Below are 22,648 nucleotides of genomic sequence, written 5' to 3'. Positions count from 1 at the left end.
GAGGGGCGTGTGCGGGGGGGGGGGGGGGGGGGGGGGTTGGGTCAGCTATTGTCACACGGCAGGAGATGTAGATCGCTCTCTCATCTTGACCTTGGGCCTACGGTTACCCCCCCCCCCCTCCCCGGGGGGTGGGGGGTGGCGAAAACAAACGTCAAAACTGGTTTGACAGGTTCGGGGGGTTCGAAAACAAAAAAAATCAACATTTGGAAATCCGTACAGCAGCACCATCCGGTGTGAGTGTGTGTGTGTCTGGGGCTGCGGGCTTTTCACGGTGGCGTGTCGCCTAGGCAAAGGCAGTCCCTGGCTACCCGCTGTCGTGCGCCACGCCACCCAACCAAGACGCGCCACCTGCGTGACCAGCTAATTACATCATCGTCATTAGCATACGCTACCATTTATTAGCAGGAAGATCAGCAGGGGATCGCCGGATAATGTGTGGTTTGATTGCACCATCCGGCTCGCTTGAACTTGAAGGAATCGAAGTAGTGATGAGGGTGGTGGAGGTGGAGAGGGAAATCTGGATGGAATCTGGGTGGAAGCATTCTTCAAACAACTCCCGTTACTATCTACTACTCACCGAGATTGAGCAGCACCCGGCGCAGCGAGTTGGACGCCTCCCGGTTGCCAACCGTCTCGAGCCGCGTACAGCCCGTGTGCAGCTTGTGGATCATCAGCTGGGTCGAGTAGGACATGGCGGCAGTCGGCAGCTTGGTGATGAACTCGTACTCCTCGGTCGCCCGCTGGTAGGTTTCGTGAGCCCGCGGTGACCATTCGCCCCGGCTGATCTCGCGGAACGCGTGCGCCCGGAAGCGCTCCTCGAACCGGCCGCACGCCCACTCGTACGGTGTGTGACAGGTGGCGATACTCGGCTTAGCCCATGTCATGATCTACAAAAAAAAACAGCGAAAAAGAAAGCATGAGTGAAAGTGATCGAGGGATCGAGGTTTATACATTAGTATTGTGCTCATCATTTCGGAAAACGGAAGAAAATGGGCATGGGATGTTGAGAGATCGATTGCAAACAGGAGTAGCATTGCGTAATGCGCCTTCAAGTATGCAATACCGTTGGAGCGTGCCATAGTCGCTCACGGGGAGTTTCGTCTCGCGATTTTAATGAACCCCAATATCCCGGCGACGCCAGCTCGGCCAGCTCGTAAAACTTTCTCATCAAGTTAAGCAAAGTCATTAGCCCACAGGAAAGGGGGGGGGGGGGGGGGGGTCAGGGGGCACTGCTACACTGCTGCACAGCAACCAAACACAACGCCAGCCAGCGACGTGCGAATTCGTCTTACGTTACGAATTTGCTTGAGCTTGCTACGCGGGTGGTGTGCCCGCCACCGAGCAGCGGGATGCTGTTGAGCGACTTCCTACCGTAAGACCATTATTCTCGACCTCTCGCCCGCCCACCGTACCCGGTTTGATGTCGGTAAATTAAAAACACTCATGCACCGCTCGCAGCAGCGGTGCGAAGGTGAAAACACATCAAGCCCCTTCCTTCGGGCTCCTTTGGAGAGCGCGCGTGCCACCGCGTCGGTTGGCCTGTGATTGGCCGTTGGGCGCCCCCTGGAGAGGTCGCAACGGTTCGATTTATCGACGTTGCCCCCATTATTGCGCTTTTGGCGTCTAAACGACGCAAGCGAGGCGAGCCGCGTCCGTCACGAAGCAGGCAGCTGTACACCGGCCACCTCCTACACTTCACCTTCAGCCGTGTATCGGAGCGTTGTGCTGGCAATGCAATCGGGGGGGCCTACCGTTGCTAGTTCACACAGCTGAACTACAGTGCTAGACATTCGATTTGTCGCACCTAGAAGCCTGAGCGTTATCGAATCATTTAGTTGCGTTATTAAAGCGAAAATGTGTTCATTAGTAAGCCGTTACATTTGACTCTAGACCAAATCCACCAAAAACTTATCGGACCCCATGTGCAAAACCATACGTTAAAATTCGTTAGCAATGTACGTAGCGCAAAATAATACCTTACTTGCACATTCCATCGAACATTACGATAACAAAAACCATGTTCAAAAAGCTCAAAAGTGTGACCAAACGAATGTCGTCAAGTTGAATTATCGTGGTTCATTCCTCCAAAACCATTCCTATCGCCCTTTTTCGCTTAAATATGTGTAAGAGAAGGATTTGCGGTTATACGTTGGTACTTAAATTTGCGAAATGGCGCTTAGTTTTCGAAAAAAAAAACAGCTAGTTATAACCTGCCGCTAAACGAATGTCCACCATTGTACCGCATAGGACTCACAAGGAGAAGGAGCAGAAGAAGAAATGCTCGGAACCCAAGGATTGGGCACCGAGGTTTGCAAAGCGTGCGGAAACGGTGTTCCGGCTCCGGATACCGAAACCGAATCCGGCCTACACTGCTGCTGCGTACTGCGTCGTCACTTATTAACTGCCCCCCCCCCTCACCCGCACTCTCGCCTCTTCTTTGCCGCACACTCGCAGCCCACTTACCATTACCATGGCATGGCAACCTGGAGGCTGTGGAGTGGCCGAAAGACATAATTAAACGTGAGGGCGAGGGCGGGCGAGGAAAGGCGCGGGCGTGCGGCCTGCCAGGACGGGGAGTGGTGTTTTAATTTTGGGCAGCCGTGTGGCGATTAATGTTAATGCATTTGCACCACTCCGCTGCTCGCGCGCGGACGGTCCTGTGGCGGCAAATGGAAGTAATTAATTGAATCAACACTGCACGGCACGTGCTTCACGAGCTTCGGCGCCTAAAATGCGGCAATATTTGCCTAGCCTACCTAGAAATACACTATAGAGCTGCTGTTCGCTAGCGACGCTCGCTGGCGTTAAAAGCGACAAATCGAATCGAAATCGAAGGAAAGTTGCTGCCGGAAAAGTTGGCCAACTATTAATCGTCTATTAAACCCGATCCCGTGGCACGCTAGGCAACTGTGCTGTGCTGAACCAAGTTTACCCAGGCCCAAGACGAGTAGCAGCATGGTAAAAAAAGGGCATGGGAAGGGCAACGCGACCGGGGCATCTCGCCATTGCATACAAGGTTAGCGATAGGCCCCGGAATAGCCGAAGCGAGATCCAATTCAATTCGATTTCAACCAGTGAAGAGATGGTGGTGGCAATCATTCCCCCCCTCAACACACAACCACACGCCGCATACTAAAAAAACGGACCGAAACCTGCTGCTGCTGCTGCTGTTGCTGTTGGAGTTTCCCCCCCCCCCCCCCTCGTTCTGACCAGGGAACGCGTGTCGTTTAATTTTATTTCTATTGCTTCACCCCGCTCTTCCTCTCTCTCTCTCTCTCCGTCTGTTTAAGTTTTTCTCTCGATCAGTGCGAGGCCGTAGCCGAGATGTCACCTCTCGTTCGTTCGCCTCCGGTGATTCGGTTGGCATTAACGAGCTTCTGATGAGTCCCCGGGGTGGAACACAAAGCGGAAGGGTGTGGGTGGGTCACCATTGAAAGACAGCATACAGTTTTCTGAGGATATGCGCCACCACCACCACCACCACCACCTAACGCATCTCTCGACGACCTCGAATTGAATTCACATTGCACCCCGAGGAGGAGATGGTTCTGTCCGGTTCCCGGTGTTTCATCTTCGAGATGCCGACTGTGTTACCTCCCTCCGTTCTAGTGTAGTGGGCTGAATATCGGATTCCACACGCCCTCACTCTCTTGTTCTCTCTTTTTTTTTCTCTCTCTCTCGCCCTCGGTGCTTTTCGCAACGCATCCCCGCATGTACAGTGGTGGTATGCGCTTGTCCGGCAAGCAAAATTGCACAATTGTTTCACCCTTGTATCGAGCAAAACTATATGACATACATAGCGGCCAAAGCGAACATCAATAAACACACACACAAACACACACACACACACACACAAGGGGGCGCGGAAGCAACATTCATTTCCATTTTTGTTATGTTTTGCTTTTTCTTTTCCTTTTTCGCTTTTTTTTTGTGTTGTTGTTGCTTTTCCCAACGGCCATCATTGATTTTTCATGCTTCGAGAGCTCGGAAACAGGCAGTCCACCTACCACCATCCAGCCAGCCCACCACCTGCGCCCTGCCGCCCCCTCCTGCCATGGACATCGAGAGTTCCGGGTTGACACCTCGCCAGGACAAACCCGAAGAAGGATGCTCGATTGGATGCTAATGGATACCCGATGGCGCGCGCGCGCGCGCGCGAGAGAGAGAGAGAGAGAGAAAGAGAGAAAAAGAGAGCCAGTGCAAGAGATATATCGGACAGCCACCTCCACCCGCCCCACCCAAGCACGGGGGTGGTGTGCGTGGACTTTTGGGTGGAGCACCATCCGCCCTGTGATGGTTATTCGATTTGCATTTTCCGGATCGGATGCTGGATTCGGTAACGAGCATGCTATTCGGTTCGTGTGCCTCATCCCCAACCCCGACCACCAGCACCACCAGTTTCCAGTTGCTCGCTGTGCGTGTGTGTGTGTGTGTGTGTGGGTCAAGTGCTTTCGTCCTTTACTTCTTCTTCTTCCTTCTTTTTTTATTTTTTTAGGTTTAAAAATTATTGTTGTGCGCCGCCACATAATGTTCCGCGCTCACCGGGGGGATGGGGAAAAGGGGAAGGGTGCGTTGCGCGCGGACAGTGTCACCTTTTCGACCTGCCCCCTCGCGGTATAGAGCGTCTTGGCGTGGCATCGGGCTTCCGATTTGGGAATCTTATCGCGAATGGAGGGCCACGTGGCATACAATTGCCACCGCGCTCCACCTAGCTGGAACGCCTCAAACTAGTCTCTACGCCAGCTTCTGGTCCTGGCGTGATTCGGCTGTATGATAAGACCCCGGCAGCATCATTTGTCGTAAGGAAAATTGGTGGCACTACTTCCTAAAAAAAAAACCTCACCTCATCGTAACAAGCCCGTCATGGAGGAAAGGGGGAGGGGGGGAGGGGGGGAGAGGGAGGGTCTCTGCCTCTGCCTCTATCTTCTATCCCATGGCTCCATACAGGCTGGTTGAGCAGGCAGCCAGCAGGCGGGTGCGAGCAACCGGAACATGGCGCTCGTTGGATGATGATTGGGCCGATGGGTAATAACAAAAGCGAAGATGATCGATTACCAAATGGCGCAATTGGCGTTTCCCCCCCCCCCCTCCCATCGGAACGATCGGGGAGGAGGGGATGGCAGGCAAGGACGAACTCCCCCTCCCTCTATTCCCCTCCTCTCCATTAACCACGGTGCGACATACCGTCGCCAGTGATGCACGGTGCTCGTTCAGCTCGTTCTCTTCCAGCTCGCAAGACGCCTGCCTCCGGAGAGGCAGCTTTCCTTTTCAGGGGTAATCCTCAGTTTCCGACCGGCATGGCACGGGGGAGAGGTTGTTGTGCGGTGTAAATGCGGTGCAAATAGTTGCACAGAACAAGCCTTCTACGGTAATTTGTAATAAATTTTTCGATTAAAATATACATTTCCTGTTGCCTCCTCCTCCTCCTCCTCCTCCTCCTCCTCCTCCTCCTCCTCCTTCTCCTCCACCGGTCAAGTATAGAGCATTTACCCACTCGCAGTGACCCATGATTTTTCATTTCCTTTGCAATTTGCCTGCCTGCCTATTTGTCCTCAATATAAGTCCCCTCCGTAGCATTCTATATCCGCCGCCCATCAACAGGTACCAAAAAAGGGGGGCAAAAAGGTGTCATGCATGCATCTAACCAACCAAGACGCGACAGACGCGAGCAAGAGCGAGCTATTTTATTATTCGTAGTTTTGATTCTTTTCTCGTCTCGTTTTGATGAGCACATGATGATTATGATGATGATGATGATGATGATACCGTAGGTGGTCCCGCTGGTGGCTCATCATGCTTAGGAGGAGTGAAGCTCATTAGCGGTGTGCGCACCCTCCAGAAAAACGACCCGGGACCAAAATATGCGAATCCCCGCTATAAGTGCCCCGCTAGCGTTCGCACGATGGTCATGAGCATAAAATCAGGACCATAAAACGTTGACAGAGACAGAGAGAAAGAGAGAAAGAGAGAGAGAGAGAGAAAGAGAGAGAGAGAGAGAAAGAGAGAGAGAGAGAGAGAGAGAGAGAGAGAGAGAGAGAGAGAGAGAGAGAGAGAGAGAGGAATGAAAAAAGAAGAGATAGTGATTCCTTCGCTACTAACGAACGTTTAACGCAAATGCCCTCCGGGGCGAGGTGATTCGTAGCGCAATCGTATCGAGTGGACAACAAGCACGCTCAAATGGAAGGGAAGCAGTGGGCATAGCAGGGACCAGGGGTGGCAAATGCCGAAATAATGCTCGTGATATCGCGAGATGGCCAGCATTAATTAATGCCAGCAGTCGGGGAGAGGCAGTCAATAGAACGCCCCTAAGCAAATCCGCGTTCCGCACTTTCTTTTTTAATGCAGATGACGCATCGAGGCAACAGCAACAAATCGTATTTGAACGCGTACTGGAATTAGTGACCGAAGGCCGTTCGGGCCAATCACCAACAGTCACCGGCCCGAGAGTGGGCCGCGATGGTGTGGATAAGACAGCCATCGAACGCGCACACACACAGCGATAGATATAGCCGCCCTGTCTAGTCTCGTCTAATGGAGTGGATGGAATCGCTTTGGATTTGTTAAAAGCCATCACCAGATGATGAGATTAATGTACGCGGCTCGGTGTAAGCAGGGCTAAAGCAATTAGCCATCTATTGTTCCTCTTGCATTTCCACCCTGCACCCGGAATTGAATTTCGGTTAGGAATTGGTTTCTTAAGGACGAATCAAAATCAAATCAATAACTAGCGGACGGTCCCCTAGCGGAGGCTGTGAAACGATAACAGCCGATCTGTGAGCAACTCGTAAAGACGTCGCTCCGACGTTAAGTTGGGGTAGCGGTTTAGACACCGCAAACTCTCACTCCGTTGCCAATCTGACCGGTGCACTGACGTAAAAAGACCACCCTCTATAACGTCACCTCCTACTCCTCAGCAAAACGCTGTGCTCAAAACGTGCTGCGGGAAATGGTCCCGGGAAATGTGCCGTTTTTAAAACAAAACCAAAAAAAACAACATATCCACAAATCACCTGCTCCAGAGAGTGCTGCCGGGAGTGATGAACGGGACGGGCGGGCGCGCGCATGATGAAATCATATTGAGGCAAACCAAACGACGACGACGCGGGGACTGAACCGGGAACCTCGAACCGGAAGAAGGGAGGGAGGACCGCCACACCGTGGAATGCCCGCCTGGATGAATGAGTGACTTTTGTTTTGAAGACATCAATCGGGCGTAGCGGGCCCATCATTTATCTTGCCTCTTGCCGCCAACCGCCGCTCCACCCACGCCCACGCTCCTCCCTCCTTCCGCATCCCGCAGAGTCTGTGTGCGATACCGCTAACTGCGAACTCGGCAGCTCGGTGTCCAGCACGAACGCTGCTGGTTCGTCGAGTGTCATTAGCGTGCGTTACATATAAACGGGCCGCGCGCCCTCCCGGCGCGTTGTTTGCATTTGCCCCCACCCCCTCGAGGAACGGAATGGTCGCTACACGTTCGCCGACCCGGACCCGGGGCGACCCTATTAATTATGCTGTAAATTCCTGCAGATTGCCTTTCCCGTCCCTTACTTTATCCTACTTTGTTGCTTTTGCTCCATTCCTTTCGCCAATCGGCGTAACCCGCACAGTGGGGAGTATTCTCCCCCTCCCCCCTCCCCACGCGTCACGCTCCGTGCGGTTAGTTCGCGGTTGCGGCGGGGAAAATCGTGAATGAATTAAACCCTGGTAGCTGGTTTTAGGTGGCAGCATGCAGCGTGTATCTGTCACGGGGCCATCAACAGACGCTGAGACGTACCTGCTTGCTCGCCTCGAGACATTCGCTCTCGACGCACACCTCCAGCCGCAGGTAGTCCGGAATGTGGGGCCAGCAGACGGCCAGCACGACGATGATCAGTAGCAACAGGAGACAGATCACGATCAGCAGCAGGAACGGGCGTTCCGACTTCTTCGACACGTCAAACACCTTCAGCAGCCGCTCGTACAGATCTGCGTAGTGAGTGGGGGGGGGGGGGGGGAGAAAGAAGGGTCAAACGGTTAGCGATTTGGTTAACATGGGCAAGTCGGTCTGCTCGGTCGGTCTGTTATGCTTACTGCGAGGGAAGCTCTTGCGGCGATTCTTGATCGGTTTGTAGGAGGAACCACCACCACCAGCACCGTTCGTGCTACCGTGAGCTGTGTCGATCACCGAAACCGAAGCCAGCGCATGGTCATTCCGTGCCAGGTTACCATTCTCGACGTCCTCGCCACCGGTACCGGTGACCGAGGTGGGTTCACCACCGGGCGTACCACCGTTGGCGGCCGGTTGGATGGAGATTCCACCCCGGAAGCTTGCCCCGGGTTCGTCTACCCCGTCCGGTGAAGAACCGGCGGCCTTCTCCTGCTGCAGCAACAGCCGCACCTTTTCCTCCTCCTCCTGTGACGTCGACGAGCGTCCATTGGTGATGGTGTTGACGCCGGACGTACCACCAGCACCGACGTCGGTCAGGCTCGGCTGATCGACCGGTATCATGCTGAAGCGACCGGCCCGACTGCCACCGGCACCGGCACCGGCACTGCCACTACCGGCAACACCCGCTCCCGGCTGGCCACCATCAGTCATTGTACCGCGAGCGGCCGATTCCGCCATTTTGTAACGGGTTTTTTTGAATTTGAGAATTTTGCAGATCGCACACACACACGTCCCACGCCCGAAACACGCGCAGCACCAGCCGGCGGCGAAAGGGAAGAAGGTAAGGGCGGTTCTGCTGCTGCTGCTGGCTGGCGGGTTGCTGTTGTTGCTACTGTTGCTGTTGTTGGCTGCTGAGTTCACACGCGATTCCCGATCACCACTACTACCGCCGTACACCACCACCGTACTAGTAGGGGACCTTCGGCCGCCGCGTGCGAGGCCACCACGACACCGTTCCTCCTTCGACACCGTTCTGCACTCCGTTCACCTGGTGCCGCTGCCGCCAGCTCACCACATCCAGGGTCGTGAATTCCTGCGAAGTAAACAAAAGCAGAGAGAGAAAGAGAGAGAGAGAGAAAAGTGCCATTAGAACCGATTTGTCGAGTCGTGTTGTTGTTGTTGGTTTTGCCCGGCCCGCGATGATTGATCATGTTATTCCTGGAGGCCCGGAAGAACCCGGAAAAACCGATTGTGGAACAGCAGCAGCAGCAGACGCGACCACTTTCCGGTTAACATAACGATCACCACCGCCCTCCGCTTCGCCATCAATTATTGGTCGGACCTTAACGCGCACACACACACAAGAGCACTAAAATGCCGTTGTTGTTATTCTTCTTTTGGATGCGCAGCTCCTTATGGTCCGCACCTGTCGGCGTTGTCGGCGTGTCCGACGCCCGGCGTCCGGCGTCCAGCGTCACCGTCGCCAACGGAAAACGCTCTGCGCGGACGCAAGGCGCTGACAAGACACACCGCGCCGCACCGCGCGCCGAACGCGGAAACTTAATCTGCAACAACAAACGGTATAGGGAGCACAAACGAAGGGTAAATGGATGCAACCACGTCTGAATGTGTGCGCGTGTGTGTGTGTGTGTGTGTGTGTGTGTTAAAGCAAATATTGGTTCACACAGCATGACGCCCCCGTTTCCAATTGCAAAAGGAGCATCATCACCGGGATCATCGGGCGCTGCTGTTTACGAAACGCCGCGTAAACGGTACAAGCGCGCGCGTAGCGACTGTATGACCGATATGCGCCAATTCCCGTACCCATCTGCACCTGGTCAGCTCATGACTGTCATGGCAAATCCTGCTCGCGGCGTTCTAGTACGTAATTGAAAGACGTCAAATAACGTTTGCATTAAAAAAAAAGAGATAAAATTTGAATGGTGATAAGAAAAACAAAAACTAAGACAGATATTTAAGATCTGCAAACTGCATTTGGAAGGTAATTTTGTCATTGTACTCGCAAACACTCTATCAGTTGAACTTTAAAACCTCTATCAGTTGAACTTTAAAAGTGATGGCGAAAATAGTGAAGCTATTCCGTTCTGACATTTGCGCGTTTTAAAAACGGTAGTCCGCTACGCCGGAAATGGTCATCATATGGAACTTTGTAGATGCCGGAGACTTCTGTTTCGGCATCTACAGCATCTTGGTACCAATGGACAACAATTAGAGCAGCGAGAGATGGCTCGATTCCGCACGGCCGACGCTCTGAGCGCCAACAAGCTCCAAAGCATGTTGAAGAGGAAGACCGCCAGAAAAATGGCTACACAGCTGCGTGCGATTGTCCGGTAGGTCGGTACAACTAACCAAAAAATGCAGAAGTACCCGACAAACATAGACATACATGTTAGAAGGCAGAAATACCGTCCGCTGGTTTTGGAGCATCAGGTAATGTCACAGCGGCAGCAGTTGAACAAGATCGTCAAACAGATTTTCTCGGTGAATCGCCACGAGGCGGTGGTGATGAACCGCGAGGCCTATCTCATCCAGGATCACATCCATTGGAAAGCCACTTCTTATTTTACTTCCCGCACGAAGAAAGAGAGCTCCGAAGTGTCGTCCACCCACACACCAACTTCCACAAAAAGGTAATGCTGTGGCTGGCAATCAGTCGTTCGTCTTTAGCTCCGGACTGGCCGTGACAGGGGGATTTTTATAATAAAAAGTGCCTTCTGGAAGTTGCGCCGCTCACCAAGGAACACTGTAAGAACGAAAACGCGGAGATCTCACCGGGTCTGGTACTCGAAGCGATCGTCAGATGAGGTGTAGTTGTTAATATCGATATGGTAGCCATGTCGATGAACCCGCCCAACGTCCACCAGCTGCATCCCACCGAAAACTTCGGTGCAAACCTAAAGCGTAGCAATCTATTGCAACAACTTTGTGGCGAAAACGGAGAAGGAATTAATCAAAAAAGCACAGAAATATCTGAAAAAAAAAGTGTGCAAACGTGTTTTCGACCTTCATGTCGAAAAATCCAGCTAACTACCGGATGGGTGCTCGGAATGGCGCAATCATAATTTTGTGTGAAAGGTGATGAAATTACCTTTCAAATGCAGTTTACAGATCTCAATTGTCTGTCTTAGTATTTTTCTTATCACCATTCAAATTTTGTCTCTTTTTTTCAATGCAAACGTTACTAATAGTTTTTCTATTATAAGGGGGGGCTTTGGTTATTTCGGGTCGAAAAAAGGCTTATTTTTGACGATTTTTAGGGAAGAAACCATTCCACTTAATTGTTTCAAGTGAATGTCATATTAAACTACCACTTTTCAAGAATATTTGGTTCTATTTTGGAGAAGATTTGATCAAAACTACGTTCATGGCATCCAATCTAAAAAGGCTATTTAGCAAAAATGTACTTTTTACGGTGCCCATCGTAGCCACGTGCTGGGTCATCAGATATATTCAAATGAATATTCTGTTGTTAGGTTATAAGTTTATCCAGGTAGCCCCATCGATTTTTTATAAAATTTCCTATTTTTCAATTTTTGACAGATTTTTGAAGTGAAAAAGTGAAGCTTTTTTTCGATATTGCCTCAAAAAACAATACTTTACATAATAAAATAATTATTTTAAAAAAAGTACTAACAATTTTTATAAAAACTCGACGGGGCTACCTGGCAAATAGTGTGCAGATTATGTGTTTAAAATTTGAAATCGATCGGTCCAGTAGTTTTTATGTTACGATAGGCACCGACTATGAAAACGTAGGTTTTGGGAATCGCGATTCAAAGTCGAGAGATGCTTTGAGCCTTGTATGAAAGGTGGATTTTCAAAAATCAATATCTTTGCCAGTTTCGCTTCGATTGATCTCAAAATTTTACACAGTACTCTTGAAAGAATAAGCACTCATTAAAAAATGTAAAAATTAAATGCGAAGAAATAAAATAAAATACCGAAGCCCCCCCTTAAGAACGATTTCCATGGATTTACGGAGGGACATGAGGGATTATTTCGTTGTTCGTTTCGATCATTGTTGAATACTTTAGAGTTCCCAAAAACCCTCCACCTAGTTCATTGATTGACTCACGACTAGACTGCTCAGGTTTATCGACATGAACACACGCACACGCACACACACAGACACAAGACTCTTGTAATTGCGCTACGCTTATGTTCACTTTCGCCCATCAAGAGGCGATACGATACGCCTTCACTCCAGCACCTGATTCGGTGCGAAGGGGACAGGGTGCTGGAGAGCGTTATCGTGCTCCGACCCCGCATCGGCGAAAGGATCCAGATGTAGCCGCATGCCGAGAGCAGACACCGACGACCTCACTTACGGCACTACTTCGTTATCGTCCTGGCTGGTTGGCTGGCTGGCTGGTGGCCGCCACAATCCACACCAGCCACAAGAACCAGCCCGAAGTGCATAGCGGGGGTGGGGGTTTCCAACGGGCAAGATAAACGCTTTTTCAAGTGGACCACCCCCCTCCTAGGTCCCGAACCCCTTTTTTTAATTCTTTTCGCTTTCGCCAGACGCATCACCGACCGCGAGATCGAGGACGACGAGAAGGTTCCAAAGGGTGAAGGGAAAGGGGGCCCGGGTGAGGCCCGATGGAAGCGCGCTTCCGGTAGCGATGCAGACCTGACGCAACTCGACACGACGCCTTTGACTTTGTCGTCCAGTGCTTTCTTCGCCAGATGTTCCCCTTCCAGACTTCTCAAATGCTGCTGCAAAGACAACGCTCGCGCGCGCTCCTTCCAAAAAACGATGTTTTAAACACGTGCCATCACTTCAAATATCCCTCCCTCTTGCATATCCTCACCCCCGAGCACATCCTCACCCCCGAACCACATATGGATAGAATAAAAATCTCAAAACTCCATGTTCCGACATCAATGTCGCTGTCGCCGTCGTCGCTGTCGTCGTCGTCGCATAGGGCATTCAATCATTTAAGGCTATTAGAGGCACTCTCTCTCCCTCTGGCACGGGGGTGGAGGGGGAGGGACTCACCACTCCACCGCTTCCCCCCCGGGAGCGCACACAGTCTCTAAGGTTGTGCCTTTGTGTGTGGTGGAACGGGATAGTTTTCGCGGCATCCAACAGAAACACAGCGAGTGTATCTGTGCGAGTGTGTGCGTGTGTGTGTGTGTGTGTGTCTCGCGTCGGCGGCACTTGCGGACAATTGTCCGCGCGCGCAAAGACCGTGCCGTGGGCCCAGCTACTGCCTAGTGGATTTGTGGAGATGATTTGTGTTGGTTGCGTGCCGCCGGACCAAACGTTCTTATTATGGTTTGGCTCTATTTTAAGGGCCAGACCAAAGCAGGCTTCTCCACATTCCCCGTGTTGGTGTGTTGGCCAGTTACTGCTGCTGCTGCTGCTGCTGCAACCCGTGCAAAAACCGTGCGTACAGTGTGCCCGAGCGCGCACCGAGACCGAGGCGCGCACGTACGTACGCGTGTGGCATGTTGTACGCCGCCCCCTCCCAACACCCAAAACCCCCTCGCCTGGCACTTGAAATAGCAAATCGATGATCCAGGCGGTTTTCCGGGGCCCGGGATCTCGGGCCAATACAAGAGAGAGAGAAAAAGGAACGAGAGTGCAAATGAAACGCAAAACAATAATCCTGACCGAACCTCCCCCCGTTCCGTGTGTTCCATCGATCGACCACTCGATTCTTCTTCTTCATCTTCATCTCCTCCCCTAACACGCAAACAATAACACAAAACCCCTGTTCCTTCCCGCGAAATCCAAACGCTGACAAGGTGCAGCTGCAGCAGCACACCATCTCCGCACACCACAGCGCATCTCTTGGCCCCTTTTTGGGAGCGTGGGAGGGGTGCTGGGGTGTCGTCTTCCCGGCGTCTCTTTATTGCGCGCGCGACAAAAACCCCCCAGCGGCCCCCCTTCGTAAAGGACAAAGAAGCAAGCTGCTCCCAAAATGGTACGGCCTTGACCTCGAAAAAGGCTGCAACCGGAGCACTCCCGAGAGTGGTGGCTGGTTGCTGGTTGCTGGCTGCTGGCTGCTGCCAAACCATGGCACCCATTGGGCTTACAAGCCGGGAGCTAAGCTTGAACCTATAATCGAACTGCATCGATTATGCAGCGTGTCCACCTGGCCTTGTTTGGTTGGTTGGCTGGCTGGCGACTGACATCCTTTTGCGCTTCGATGGTGGTCGATTGCAGGGCGAGAATGCATGAATCCGCATCGCGTATCCCGGGATGTGCCCGGGTTGGCGGACAATTTGGCAACGGGATCGATCCCCCGTCGGAAGGGATCAATAGGGCGACCCCATTTTTGGGGGGAGGGAGGGGAGAAGGGGGTCCATCCGAATACGGATGTGTCGCCTACATTAAGTGTACAGTGAAGGGACAAAATTGTAAAGGATTGACGTTGGAGACTGCTACTTCAATCAACTTTGGTTGTTCTCTGACTTTTTAGAGAGAGAGAGAAAAAATCTATCTACGTCACATCCCGAGTTTTTTTTTTTGTTTTTTTTTTGTTAGATATTTATGTTTTCACAGTTTTTCCACAGTTGTTTTTCCATGAATGCACAGAAAAAATTCCATGAAAGATCCTTTCGTGAGTATTGTGTAGTTTTTAGTTATTGTGAATCAAAGTAACACTCACAAAGGTATTGATTTGATTGAAAAAACAAAAAAAAATCACGCACACCATTGCGCTGCTCTGAAACGCTGGTTTGCTCACAATCTACACTTTGAAAGTCGGTGTATCGGTCTGTCCAACACACACTTATAAAATGGTTGAGAATTTTGCAAAAACTAAAACTAATAATTTTTCCATTTCAAAATGGTACCACATAAACATACGGCTCGCCCGTCATTATACTACTGTGTCCAAAAAGTAAGGTGACATTGGATGTATTTTGAAAGTTCCTTAATTTTTCTTCCAAATCATTTTTTTTTTGCCATCAATGCAATCCCTCCCAGACACAATGCACTTATGCCGACGAATTTTCCAGTTTTCTAAACACGCGAAAATGTCGTCTTTAGGAATGGCCTTCAGCACCTTTTTCGCAGCGGCTTGAATCTGCTCTATCGTGTCAAAACAGTGTCCCCGGAACGTAATTTAGGGCTTGTCGAATAGTCAGAAGCCAAATGTAACCAAATCAGGCGTATACGGTTTTGTTGGAACGATATTAGTGAAAATTTTGGCAAAAAAAGTCACAGAAAACCAACGAAGTGTGAGATGGTGCATTATCGCGATCGAACACTGACGCACTTAAGATGAAAAACATCCTTCCAAATGTAATTAGCGGATATGTTTGATATGCAAATATCATCAACAAAGTCTCTTGTTGTTAATCGACAGTTTTCCAACACCAAATCTTTGATTTTTTGGAAGTGAGCTGCATCGATTGTCGTTGGTCGTTGGTCTAGAGCGTTCTTCCTCTTCAAAACGTTCCCGACCCTTCTGGAAGTCTTTCCACCAAGTGTAAATAATTTTTATTGACGTAGTATCGTCACTAAAGACATTCTGTACCATTCGCATTGGTATATTTGCAGCAGAAAAATTATTTTTAATGCAAATTCTTTGTTTAAAAATTTGCGACATGGAGAAAAACGAAGAATGCACTTTTAGCAGTGCACAAAAAAATATGTATCTCAAACACTAGTGAATATTTTGACGTGAAACTTGCCATGGTTGTCAATAACAGTGCTGACAGCATATAAAAAAAACAAAACTAAAGATATCCTTTTACGCGGGCAATTTGGACACCGTGTCACCTTACTTTTTGAACACAGTAGTATATCAGATAATTCAGCCCCGGCCTATGGATGGACACAGAGCGAGCAAAAAAGCTTGCGCAGGCGTGAAGACGTGTACCCACCACCCGCCGAAATTAATGCCTTGTATTGTATTATTGATGAAAAGTCGTCTTGTCGTTTAATATCAGACACTCAGACGAAAAACAAAAAAAACGAAAGTGGAAGACTGTTTCGCCATAGAAAAAAAAGAAGCGAAACCGCTCAAATGAGGTCCGTTATGGGCCACAGAGAAATGAAGGAATGAAGGAAGGAACGTCTATGGCGAGGGGCGCGCTTTATGCAAAGCCATCTTTGCCAGTTTGCGGTGCGCCTCAGCACGAATACGCTAATAGTCGAGGGAGCGACACAATACAAACCAATTGTTTCGTCCCGCACTGTAGCAGCTACCAACGATAGGGCCAGAATGCCCAGGCGACCATCGATACCCTTTTCTCCCCGGATACACACACACACACACACACACACACACACACATACGCTCGCGCACATGCTACTTCTGCTGACTGTCTCGTACACGTGACACGACGATTTTTGGACAGCTTTGACAGCCTTGACAGCCCCCCCGTCCGTCCGTAGAACGTGGTATCTAGAGCGCGATCCCGCGGCGTTTCAATTGATCACCGCTTCCGGTTCCTGTTCGTACACACACACACACCCACACACACACACACACCCACACACACACACAACATGAAGCTGTTGTGACAGAAGGTTGTCACATATCGGGAGCAGCCGATGGATGATTGGCCACCGAGCCGACACTTGCGACTTTGCGAGGTTTGTGGTGCGGTACTGATGGGGACTTTGGAGAAGGTGAGAAGGACTCGGAGCCGGAGCCGGAACCGGAGTAACTCTCTCACGGCGAACAGGACCGGATGATGACGAGGGCGATGATGTCCGCAAATGCAGACAAAACCTCGGTGCTCGGGGAATGAATGGCGATCTCGGCGCCCGTGTCCCGTGATGTACATAAATCACTGCCCCATCATCCGTCAGTCCCGCTCCCTCCCTTCCCCTCTCGCTCTTCCAATGTTCATTTTCCACCACCGGGGACGCCCCATTGGTCGCTGATTTGATTGTTGGCGGTTCTGCGGACGGAACGGAACGTTCGTTTCCAACAAGTAGTGGCGGCGCTCGCAGAAGAAAACCATTCCGTATCCTTTCTATCCATACCTCCCTCCCCCCTTCCACCCTCTCTCCCAATCGTCATTCAAGCAAACAAAAAAAAGAAAAGAAAAAAAACTCCACCCCAAAGTCCGACATGAGGATCGCCGAAAGTCATCCGGGCGCGCGGTTTAGCCATCCGCATGATCTGCTCCTGGCTTCTCCCCTCTCCTAAAAGCAATTACTCATACCGGGCCGGGACCGGGGACGAGGCCGCGAAATCGAAACGCTAAATAACCGAACGGCGGCTGGAGGAGGGGAGAGGGAGGCTGCTGGCTTTACTGCAGAATTGAAGCTCTTCGCTCCATGACTTGTAGGACGCGTGTAGCTGCTGCTGCTTATCCGGCTGCATAAATGAACGGATGATGATGATGATGATGATGTTCATCTGAGGCATTTTTTCCGGAAAAGGATCTCACGGGGGCAGCAGCTTCCGGCGCGGTGTGGCACGCAGTGGCGAGTGGCAGAAAAGGATATGTTGCCTATGCACAGCGAGCCTATATATGTGCTATCGATGCATAAGCAGCGAAGCAACAGCAACAACAACAACAACAACAACAACAAAAACTGCCAAATCATAGGCCTCACATCGGGGCATCGCGAAGCCAATCAAGCGCTCCACAAAGAGAGAGAGAGATAAAGTGTGTGTGTGCGTGTGTGTGTGTGTGTGTATACAGTAGATGTATGCTAATCCCTTCCGTGCGGTACACTCCGTGGCTTACTCATGACGCCGTTCAGACCCCTCGGAACCAAAAAGAGATAATATATTGTCCTAAACCCTAAAGAAAATTCTCGAGATAGAGCTCCCGTTTTTTTGTTTATTAACTGACAAGAGCAGCTGGCTCAATGTTCAATGTTTAAAACAGACAAACAAGGGTCAGTTCTCACTATGGTGTTTTGCCCATTTCTAGCACTAAAGTCAGCATATCAGTGTGTCGAGAACGCTTGTACAAAGTAGTTATCACCGTTGTATTCGCTTTCGATGCTTCGCATCTAGACAACGGGGTAACGGGTGGAAAGAACGTTCGGAAACGTTATCTGCTGCATCACAGAGTTAACTGCTGGTGTCGACTGGGGTACCACACCGCACGACACCAACCGAGATGGATGGCTCACAATCACAAAACGATCACAATCATACTATACCTCATCCTCGGCCGGATCATAAAGTGTGGAAGGGGTTGGGGTGCTAGTTGTTGAGCTCCCGAAACCAGAGATAAGCACCAGCGTTACCAAGGCATGTGCAACGCTGCACCACCACCAATAGCAGCAGCAGCAGCATCATGGGAGACAAAGTGGTGGTCTAATGAATGACTAATGTGTCACTTCAGCATGGTGTCAAGTCAGCAACAGCACCAACAGCAACAGCAGCAGCAGCATTGCTAGCAGATTGTCAGCATGTTTTACGTGTATGTGTGTGTGTGTGCCTGGTTGTTGAGAGTAACACCAGAGAGAGAAGCGCAGACAGTGTCAGCGATAGACAGATTAGAGCGACACCTCGGTTGCACACACCACCGGTTGCACATGACGGGCGGGGGCCCCAGTGTCGGGCCGGAACGATCGATCAGAACGATCCCCGAACTGGGCCGGACCGGGAACACTGGCTAGCTGGCTGGCCCTGTGATGTGCCCCTTTTTGGTGTCTGTTTTGCTGGGGTAAGGTAAGGTCCCCGAGGGAAACAGGTCAGTTGTATGGAAATGGGAAAAAGGGGGAAAATGGGGAAAAAACCAACAGATTACGTAGAGAAACAGTGTCCTGGCGACCCCAGCTGGAGGTGAACTTACACACCCACACACCCGCACACACACCCGCACATACACACACACAGCGTGTGATGGTTCGGCCTGTGCCGTGTGCCAAAATCCATTGATCGATTCAGGACTCGGTCCACAAACCGAGACCGCCACCGCCACCGCCCCCTCGCTCTCCCGTGCTTCCAGCGACACAGAACAAGATCGATCTAAATAGCATTAAGGTCGGGTCGGGGGAAGCGGCCGTGATGGAAGCGAAGAAATCGCAACGAAAAACTATCGCTCCCGTGCCTCATTGACACACGGATGCGCGCACCACACCGAGAAAGCGAGACATTAAATGAGGCATCGCCAAGCACCGCACGGTCAAGTAACAAGTTGCCCAAAAACTTTTCCGTTTTCTGTCCAACTCGCCAACTAACTGTACTAAGAGAGGTAATCGGTTGTTTCATATGTAAAGCTTGGAACAGTGGCCGCTTTCTTTTAATCATTGCAGCGCGCCTAGTGGTCACTTTGTCATTCCGATTGACAGCGTTTTAATCATTGTAGTAGCTGTTTATTTGGTGGTAATTTTTTGTCAAAATTGATCTACGCCTTCAAAAGTTATCACCGATGGAACGCAAAGGGGACAAAAAAAAGGTCTGCACACTCACTGTAAACATAGAATTTGGTTGGAGAAAAAACCTCGAAAGTCTTGAAATTATCAAATTCAACTCAAAATACCATATGTAAACTTTAGGAGGGGACTTTTGCCTTGATTCTAGCAAAATAAAACAGCCGAAAAAGTGTAACACATATGCTCAATTCTGCAGACAAAATTGAATCAACAATCCTGGGATCTCTCAGCGTGATTCCACCAAGAAAAACTCACGACAGTCGAAATAACAGTTCGGGAAATATTTTTAAAAGAAATTTTAAGGTCATTAGAGCTAGAAAATAACCAAATAGGACGCTAGAGCACAGCTTTATTGCCCAATGCCGTGCAGGGAAGCTGTATGAACAAGTGTTTGCAACACTTGTTTGTTTGCTTGAACGTGCATTTGGATGGACGATGAAGCAGACATGTAAAAATGCGTTTCGAAAAATACCGTGGCAAAAATTTACTTTGTCAATCATTGGGGGAGGGTTTCATTTATTTACGGAGATGAATTTGCCCATAAGATGATGATTTGGCATGGGATTTGACATTGTGGCGACAAATCAAATGTTTTCACCATTGGGGTAGCGTTTATTCGAAATTTGTGCGAGAAAAGAGTGTCTACAGAAAAAGATTTTGTTCTTCATTTGTCCACCAACGATCCTGTGTAAGTTTGGCATGATTTAGGTAGCTGTTCTTGCCAAAGGTATGGCGTTTATTTTCTGTATTGAAATAGATCGATTTCATAGGGGAAACTATCAATACACAAAAATGTCTGGATTTTCGTTCCATCGATTTCTATTTGACAATTATCATAAGGAAACTTAAAAAGTATATCAGAAATGTATAAAAACCAACTAAAATGAGGGTGACGTGCATCAAGAGGGCAAATGATGTGGCCCCCAGTACTGTGCAACAATTTTTTGGTGATGTCAAAGTAAAAGTTGAAAAAGTCATATAGAAAACTAATGAATAATTTGCATCAATATTTTTTATCAAACGCAATAAGAAAACCTACAAAATGACACCTTTCTTTTCTATAATCGTCATTTTTTTGGCTGAGATGAGTCTTTTTTGGCCTATTTTGTGCGGCCAAGTATTAACTGTTCCAAGCTTTAATTATGTATTTTTTCTGGCACAATTGATTTCATTTCATTCCACAACTGAGTGTGTGGGCGTTACTTGCCATAGGCGAGTCCCAAAACCGAGCATACTCGACACATTTTACTTGATTGTTTTTAGAGAAAACCGCCACGCATGTTTAAAAACGGAAACAAAAAAAAATGTGATGATTATGGTAGAGAATCGTTAGGAGACAGTTTGTGTCAAAATTAGTTTGGCAAATTTCGTTCTACCAGAACGAACAAAAAAACACTCAAAGATGAGCAACGGTCACGCCGACGGTCACGTAAGTAGGTTTTAATGCAGATGACACTTTGAAATAGGCCTTCATTCGAGATTTTTGAAGATAAAAAGGCAAAAGATCCATCACAGGTGAATCCTGAAGATGTGAGAAAGAAGTGAAAATATCATAAAACAAAATCAAATGTATATATTAAGTTGATTAATCTTTTTCCTCTGTGTTTGAACATGATATTGACGTTCAATTTAAAAACAAAATTCCGTAATTCCTTATAAAACAACCCAACAGTTAGTAACCCTATGTTGCAGCGGGGGTTGTGTGCGCGTGTGTGTGTGTGTGTGTGTGTGTGACCGGGGTGCTGAATCATGCATTACTAACAGCGAGTACCGTGGCTCGTAACGGGCTAGTCTTTGAGCTAGAAAATGCAGAAAATCTTGAAATATGCAGAAAAGCAGATCGTTTCCGCTCCTCCGTTCTGTGGCCGCGTCAACAACAACGTCCAGGCCGGCCGGCACACTTTTCGGGGGGGACCGTCGTCGTCGTGTGTTTGTAATCACACAATTGCACTACCCTTGCAGCCGCAGCATATTAGCTTTCATAACCATCAGAACACGACCGAAACAAACAAACAAACAAACAAACAAACAATACCGACAATAACTTTTTCACACATGGCCCTGTGAGGCGGAGGGGTGGGGGGAGGGGGGCGAAGAAGAAGGAGCAAAAAAATCCAAGGGTCATTAGCATTCGGTGTAATTGGACGCTCGCGACCCGCTCAACGGACGACGACGACGAGGACGACTGTCGACAGTATCCCCCGTTAGCATTTTCTCTACCCTCTACGAGGTCGAGGAGCGCGGGCGTGAAGGGGGAGGGGATGGGGGGTGTACCTCGACGGTCCCAAAAGGATGGCCATCCCGGGTCAGCAGCACTAGCCGTCGGTGGGGTGCAAAATCCCGCGCGGAAAACGCGGGCGCCGCGAAAAGCCCAGAGTCGGTGGAGCGGGGTGGGGGGCGGGGGGTTGGACCTGATCCTAATTGATTTATGACTTCCGGTGGCGCCCCGAGGTTAACGTTGAGAGTTTGGATGGGGTAAAGGTTGGGGAGGGGGTGGGGGTGGTTCCAAGGCCGGAAGGGTTTCTAACGGATGCTTGTGCCCACACACACACACACACACGCGTACAGGTTTGCAGCGCCCACCTGAAGAAGCAACAGGACACCGGGACGGTAGTCGCATGAATTTCAAATTCGCAATCGCTAATCAAGGCTAGGTGGTGATGGTGGTGCTAGTGGTGGTGGTAGTCAAAGTGAGCAAATTGTCCTTTTTTCGTCCAGTACCAGCGCAGCTGTTCTACTAGCAACGGTTCTGCTCGAAGATAGAGTGTGTGAGAGAGAGAGAGAGAGAGAGAGAGAGAGAGAGAGATAGATAGAGAGAGAGAGAGCGATGGTGCCGGTGCCGAGTCAGCAATCAACCTGGATCCAACCTACGATACGATCGCCCGCACCGAGCAAGAAAACTCCCACGAAATGTCATGCGCCCGCGGTCAGGTTCCACCAGGTTCCGAGGGCCCTTTGCATGTTGTCTTGCGTTTCGCCCGTGTGCCCGTGTGCCGTGTGTCATGCCTCCACCACTCCCCCACCACACCCCTTTGGCCCGCATGGCATTCAATCTATCAACTTATACTCCGGTTCAATCAAGGCGAAGAGGGGGGGGGGGGGGGGGGAGAGAGGTAGGCAGGGGACTGGGTACTCGTGCAAGCTCTCGTGTTTCCAAAGGTTCGCGCGCCTGATCAACCGCGTCGTCGTCGTCGTCGTCGTCGTCGGCGGCGGCGGCGGAATGCGAACAAAAGTATGATGGCGGTAATGGCCGGTGTGTGTTGCTGCAAGCCATACATATTCATCGAGCAACGGAGGCCCCCCCGCTTATCAGACGATGAGGGTTTTGCAGTTGCGAGCGCCGAGAGGTGGTTGGCGTCGACCAATGTCAAAAACTGATACATGCGTGTTGGCGTTGGAGGTGCAAATGGGGGTGTGGTTGAGGGATCGGAGAAGGGGGCAACCATCGT

At 50.1% G+C, this 22,648-nt stretch overlaps 1 protein-coding gene across 2 annotated transcripts in view; it reads right to left on the bottom strand.

Moving 5' to 3' along the window:
- Positions 1-22,648, bottom strand: part of LOC125948203 (protein gone early) — a 51,403-nt gene that overhangs the window by 25,359 nt on the left and 3,396 nt on the right. Inside the window, exons 1-4 of one of the 2 annotated variants that reach the window (XM_049674050.1) lie at positions 9,294-9,350; positions 8,071-8,960; positions 7,775-7,965; positions 578-887 (exon numbers count right to left, since the gene is read on the bottom strand). In XM_049674050.1, the coding sequence (XP_049530007.1) occupies positions 578-887; positions 7,775-7,965; positions 8,071-8,605 (1,036 nt within the window). In that variant the 5' untranslated portion in view covers positions 8,606-8,960; positions 9,294-9,350. Of the gene's footprint in view, positions 1-577; positions 888-7,774; positions 7,966-8,070; positions 8,961-9,293; positions 9,351-22,648 lie in introns of those variants that run through there. The other variant, XM_049674042.1, reaches the window with a different exon arrangement.

The sequence above is a fragment of the Anopheles darlingi genome, chromosome X (assembly GCF_943734745.1).
Source record: "Anopheles darlingi chromosome X, idAnoDarlMG_H_01, whole genome shotgun sequence".
NCBI classification, from domain to species: domain Eukaryota; kingdom Metazoa; phylum Arthropoda; class Insecta; order Diptera; family Culicidae; genus Anopheles; species Anopheles darlingi.
Note: the sequence above shows the minus strand (reverse complement) of the source record. Positions and strands in the feature narration are given on the sequence as shown.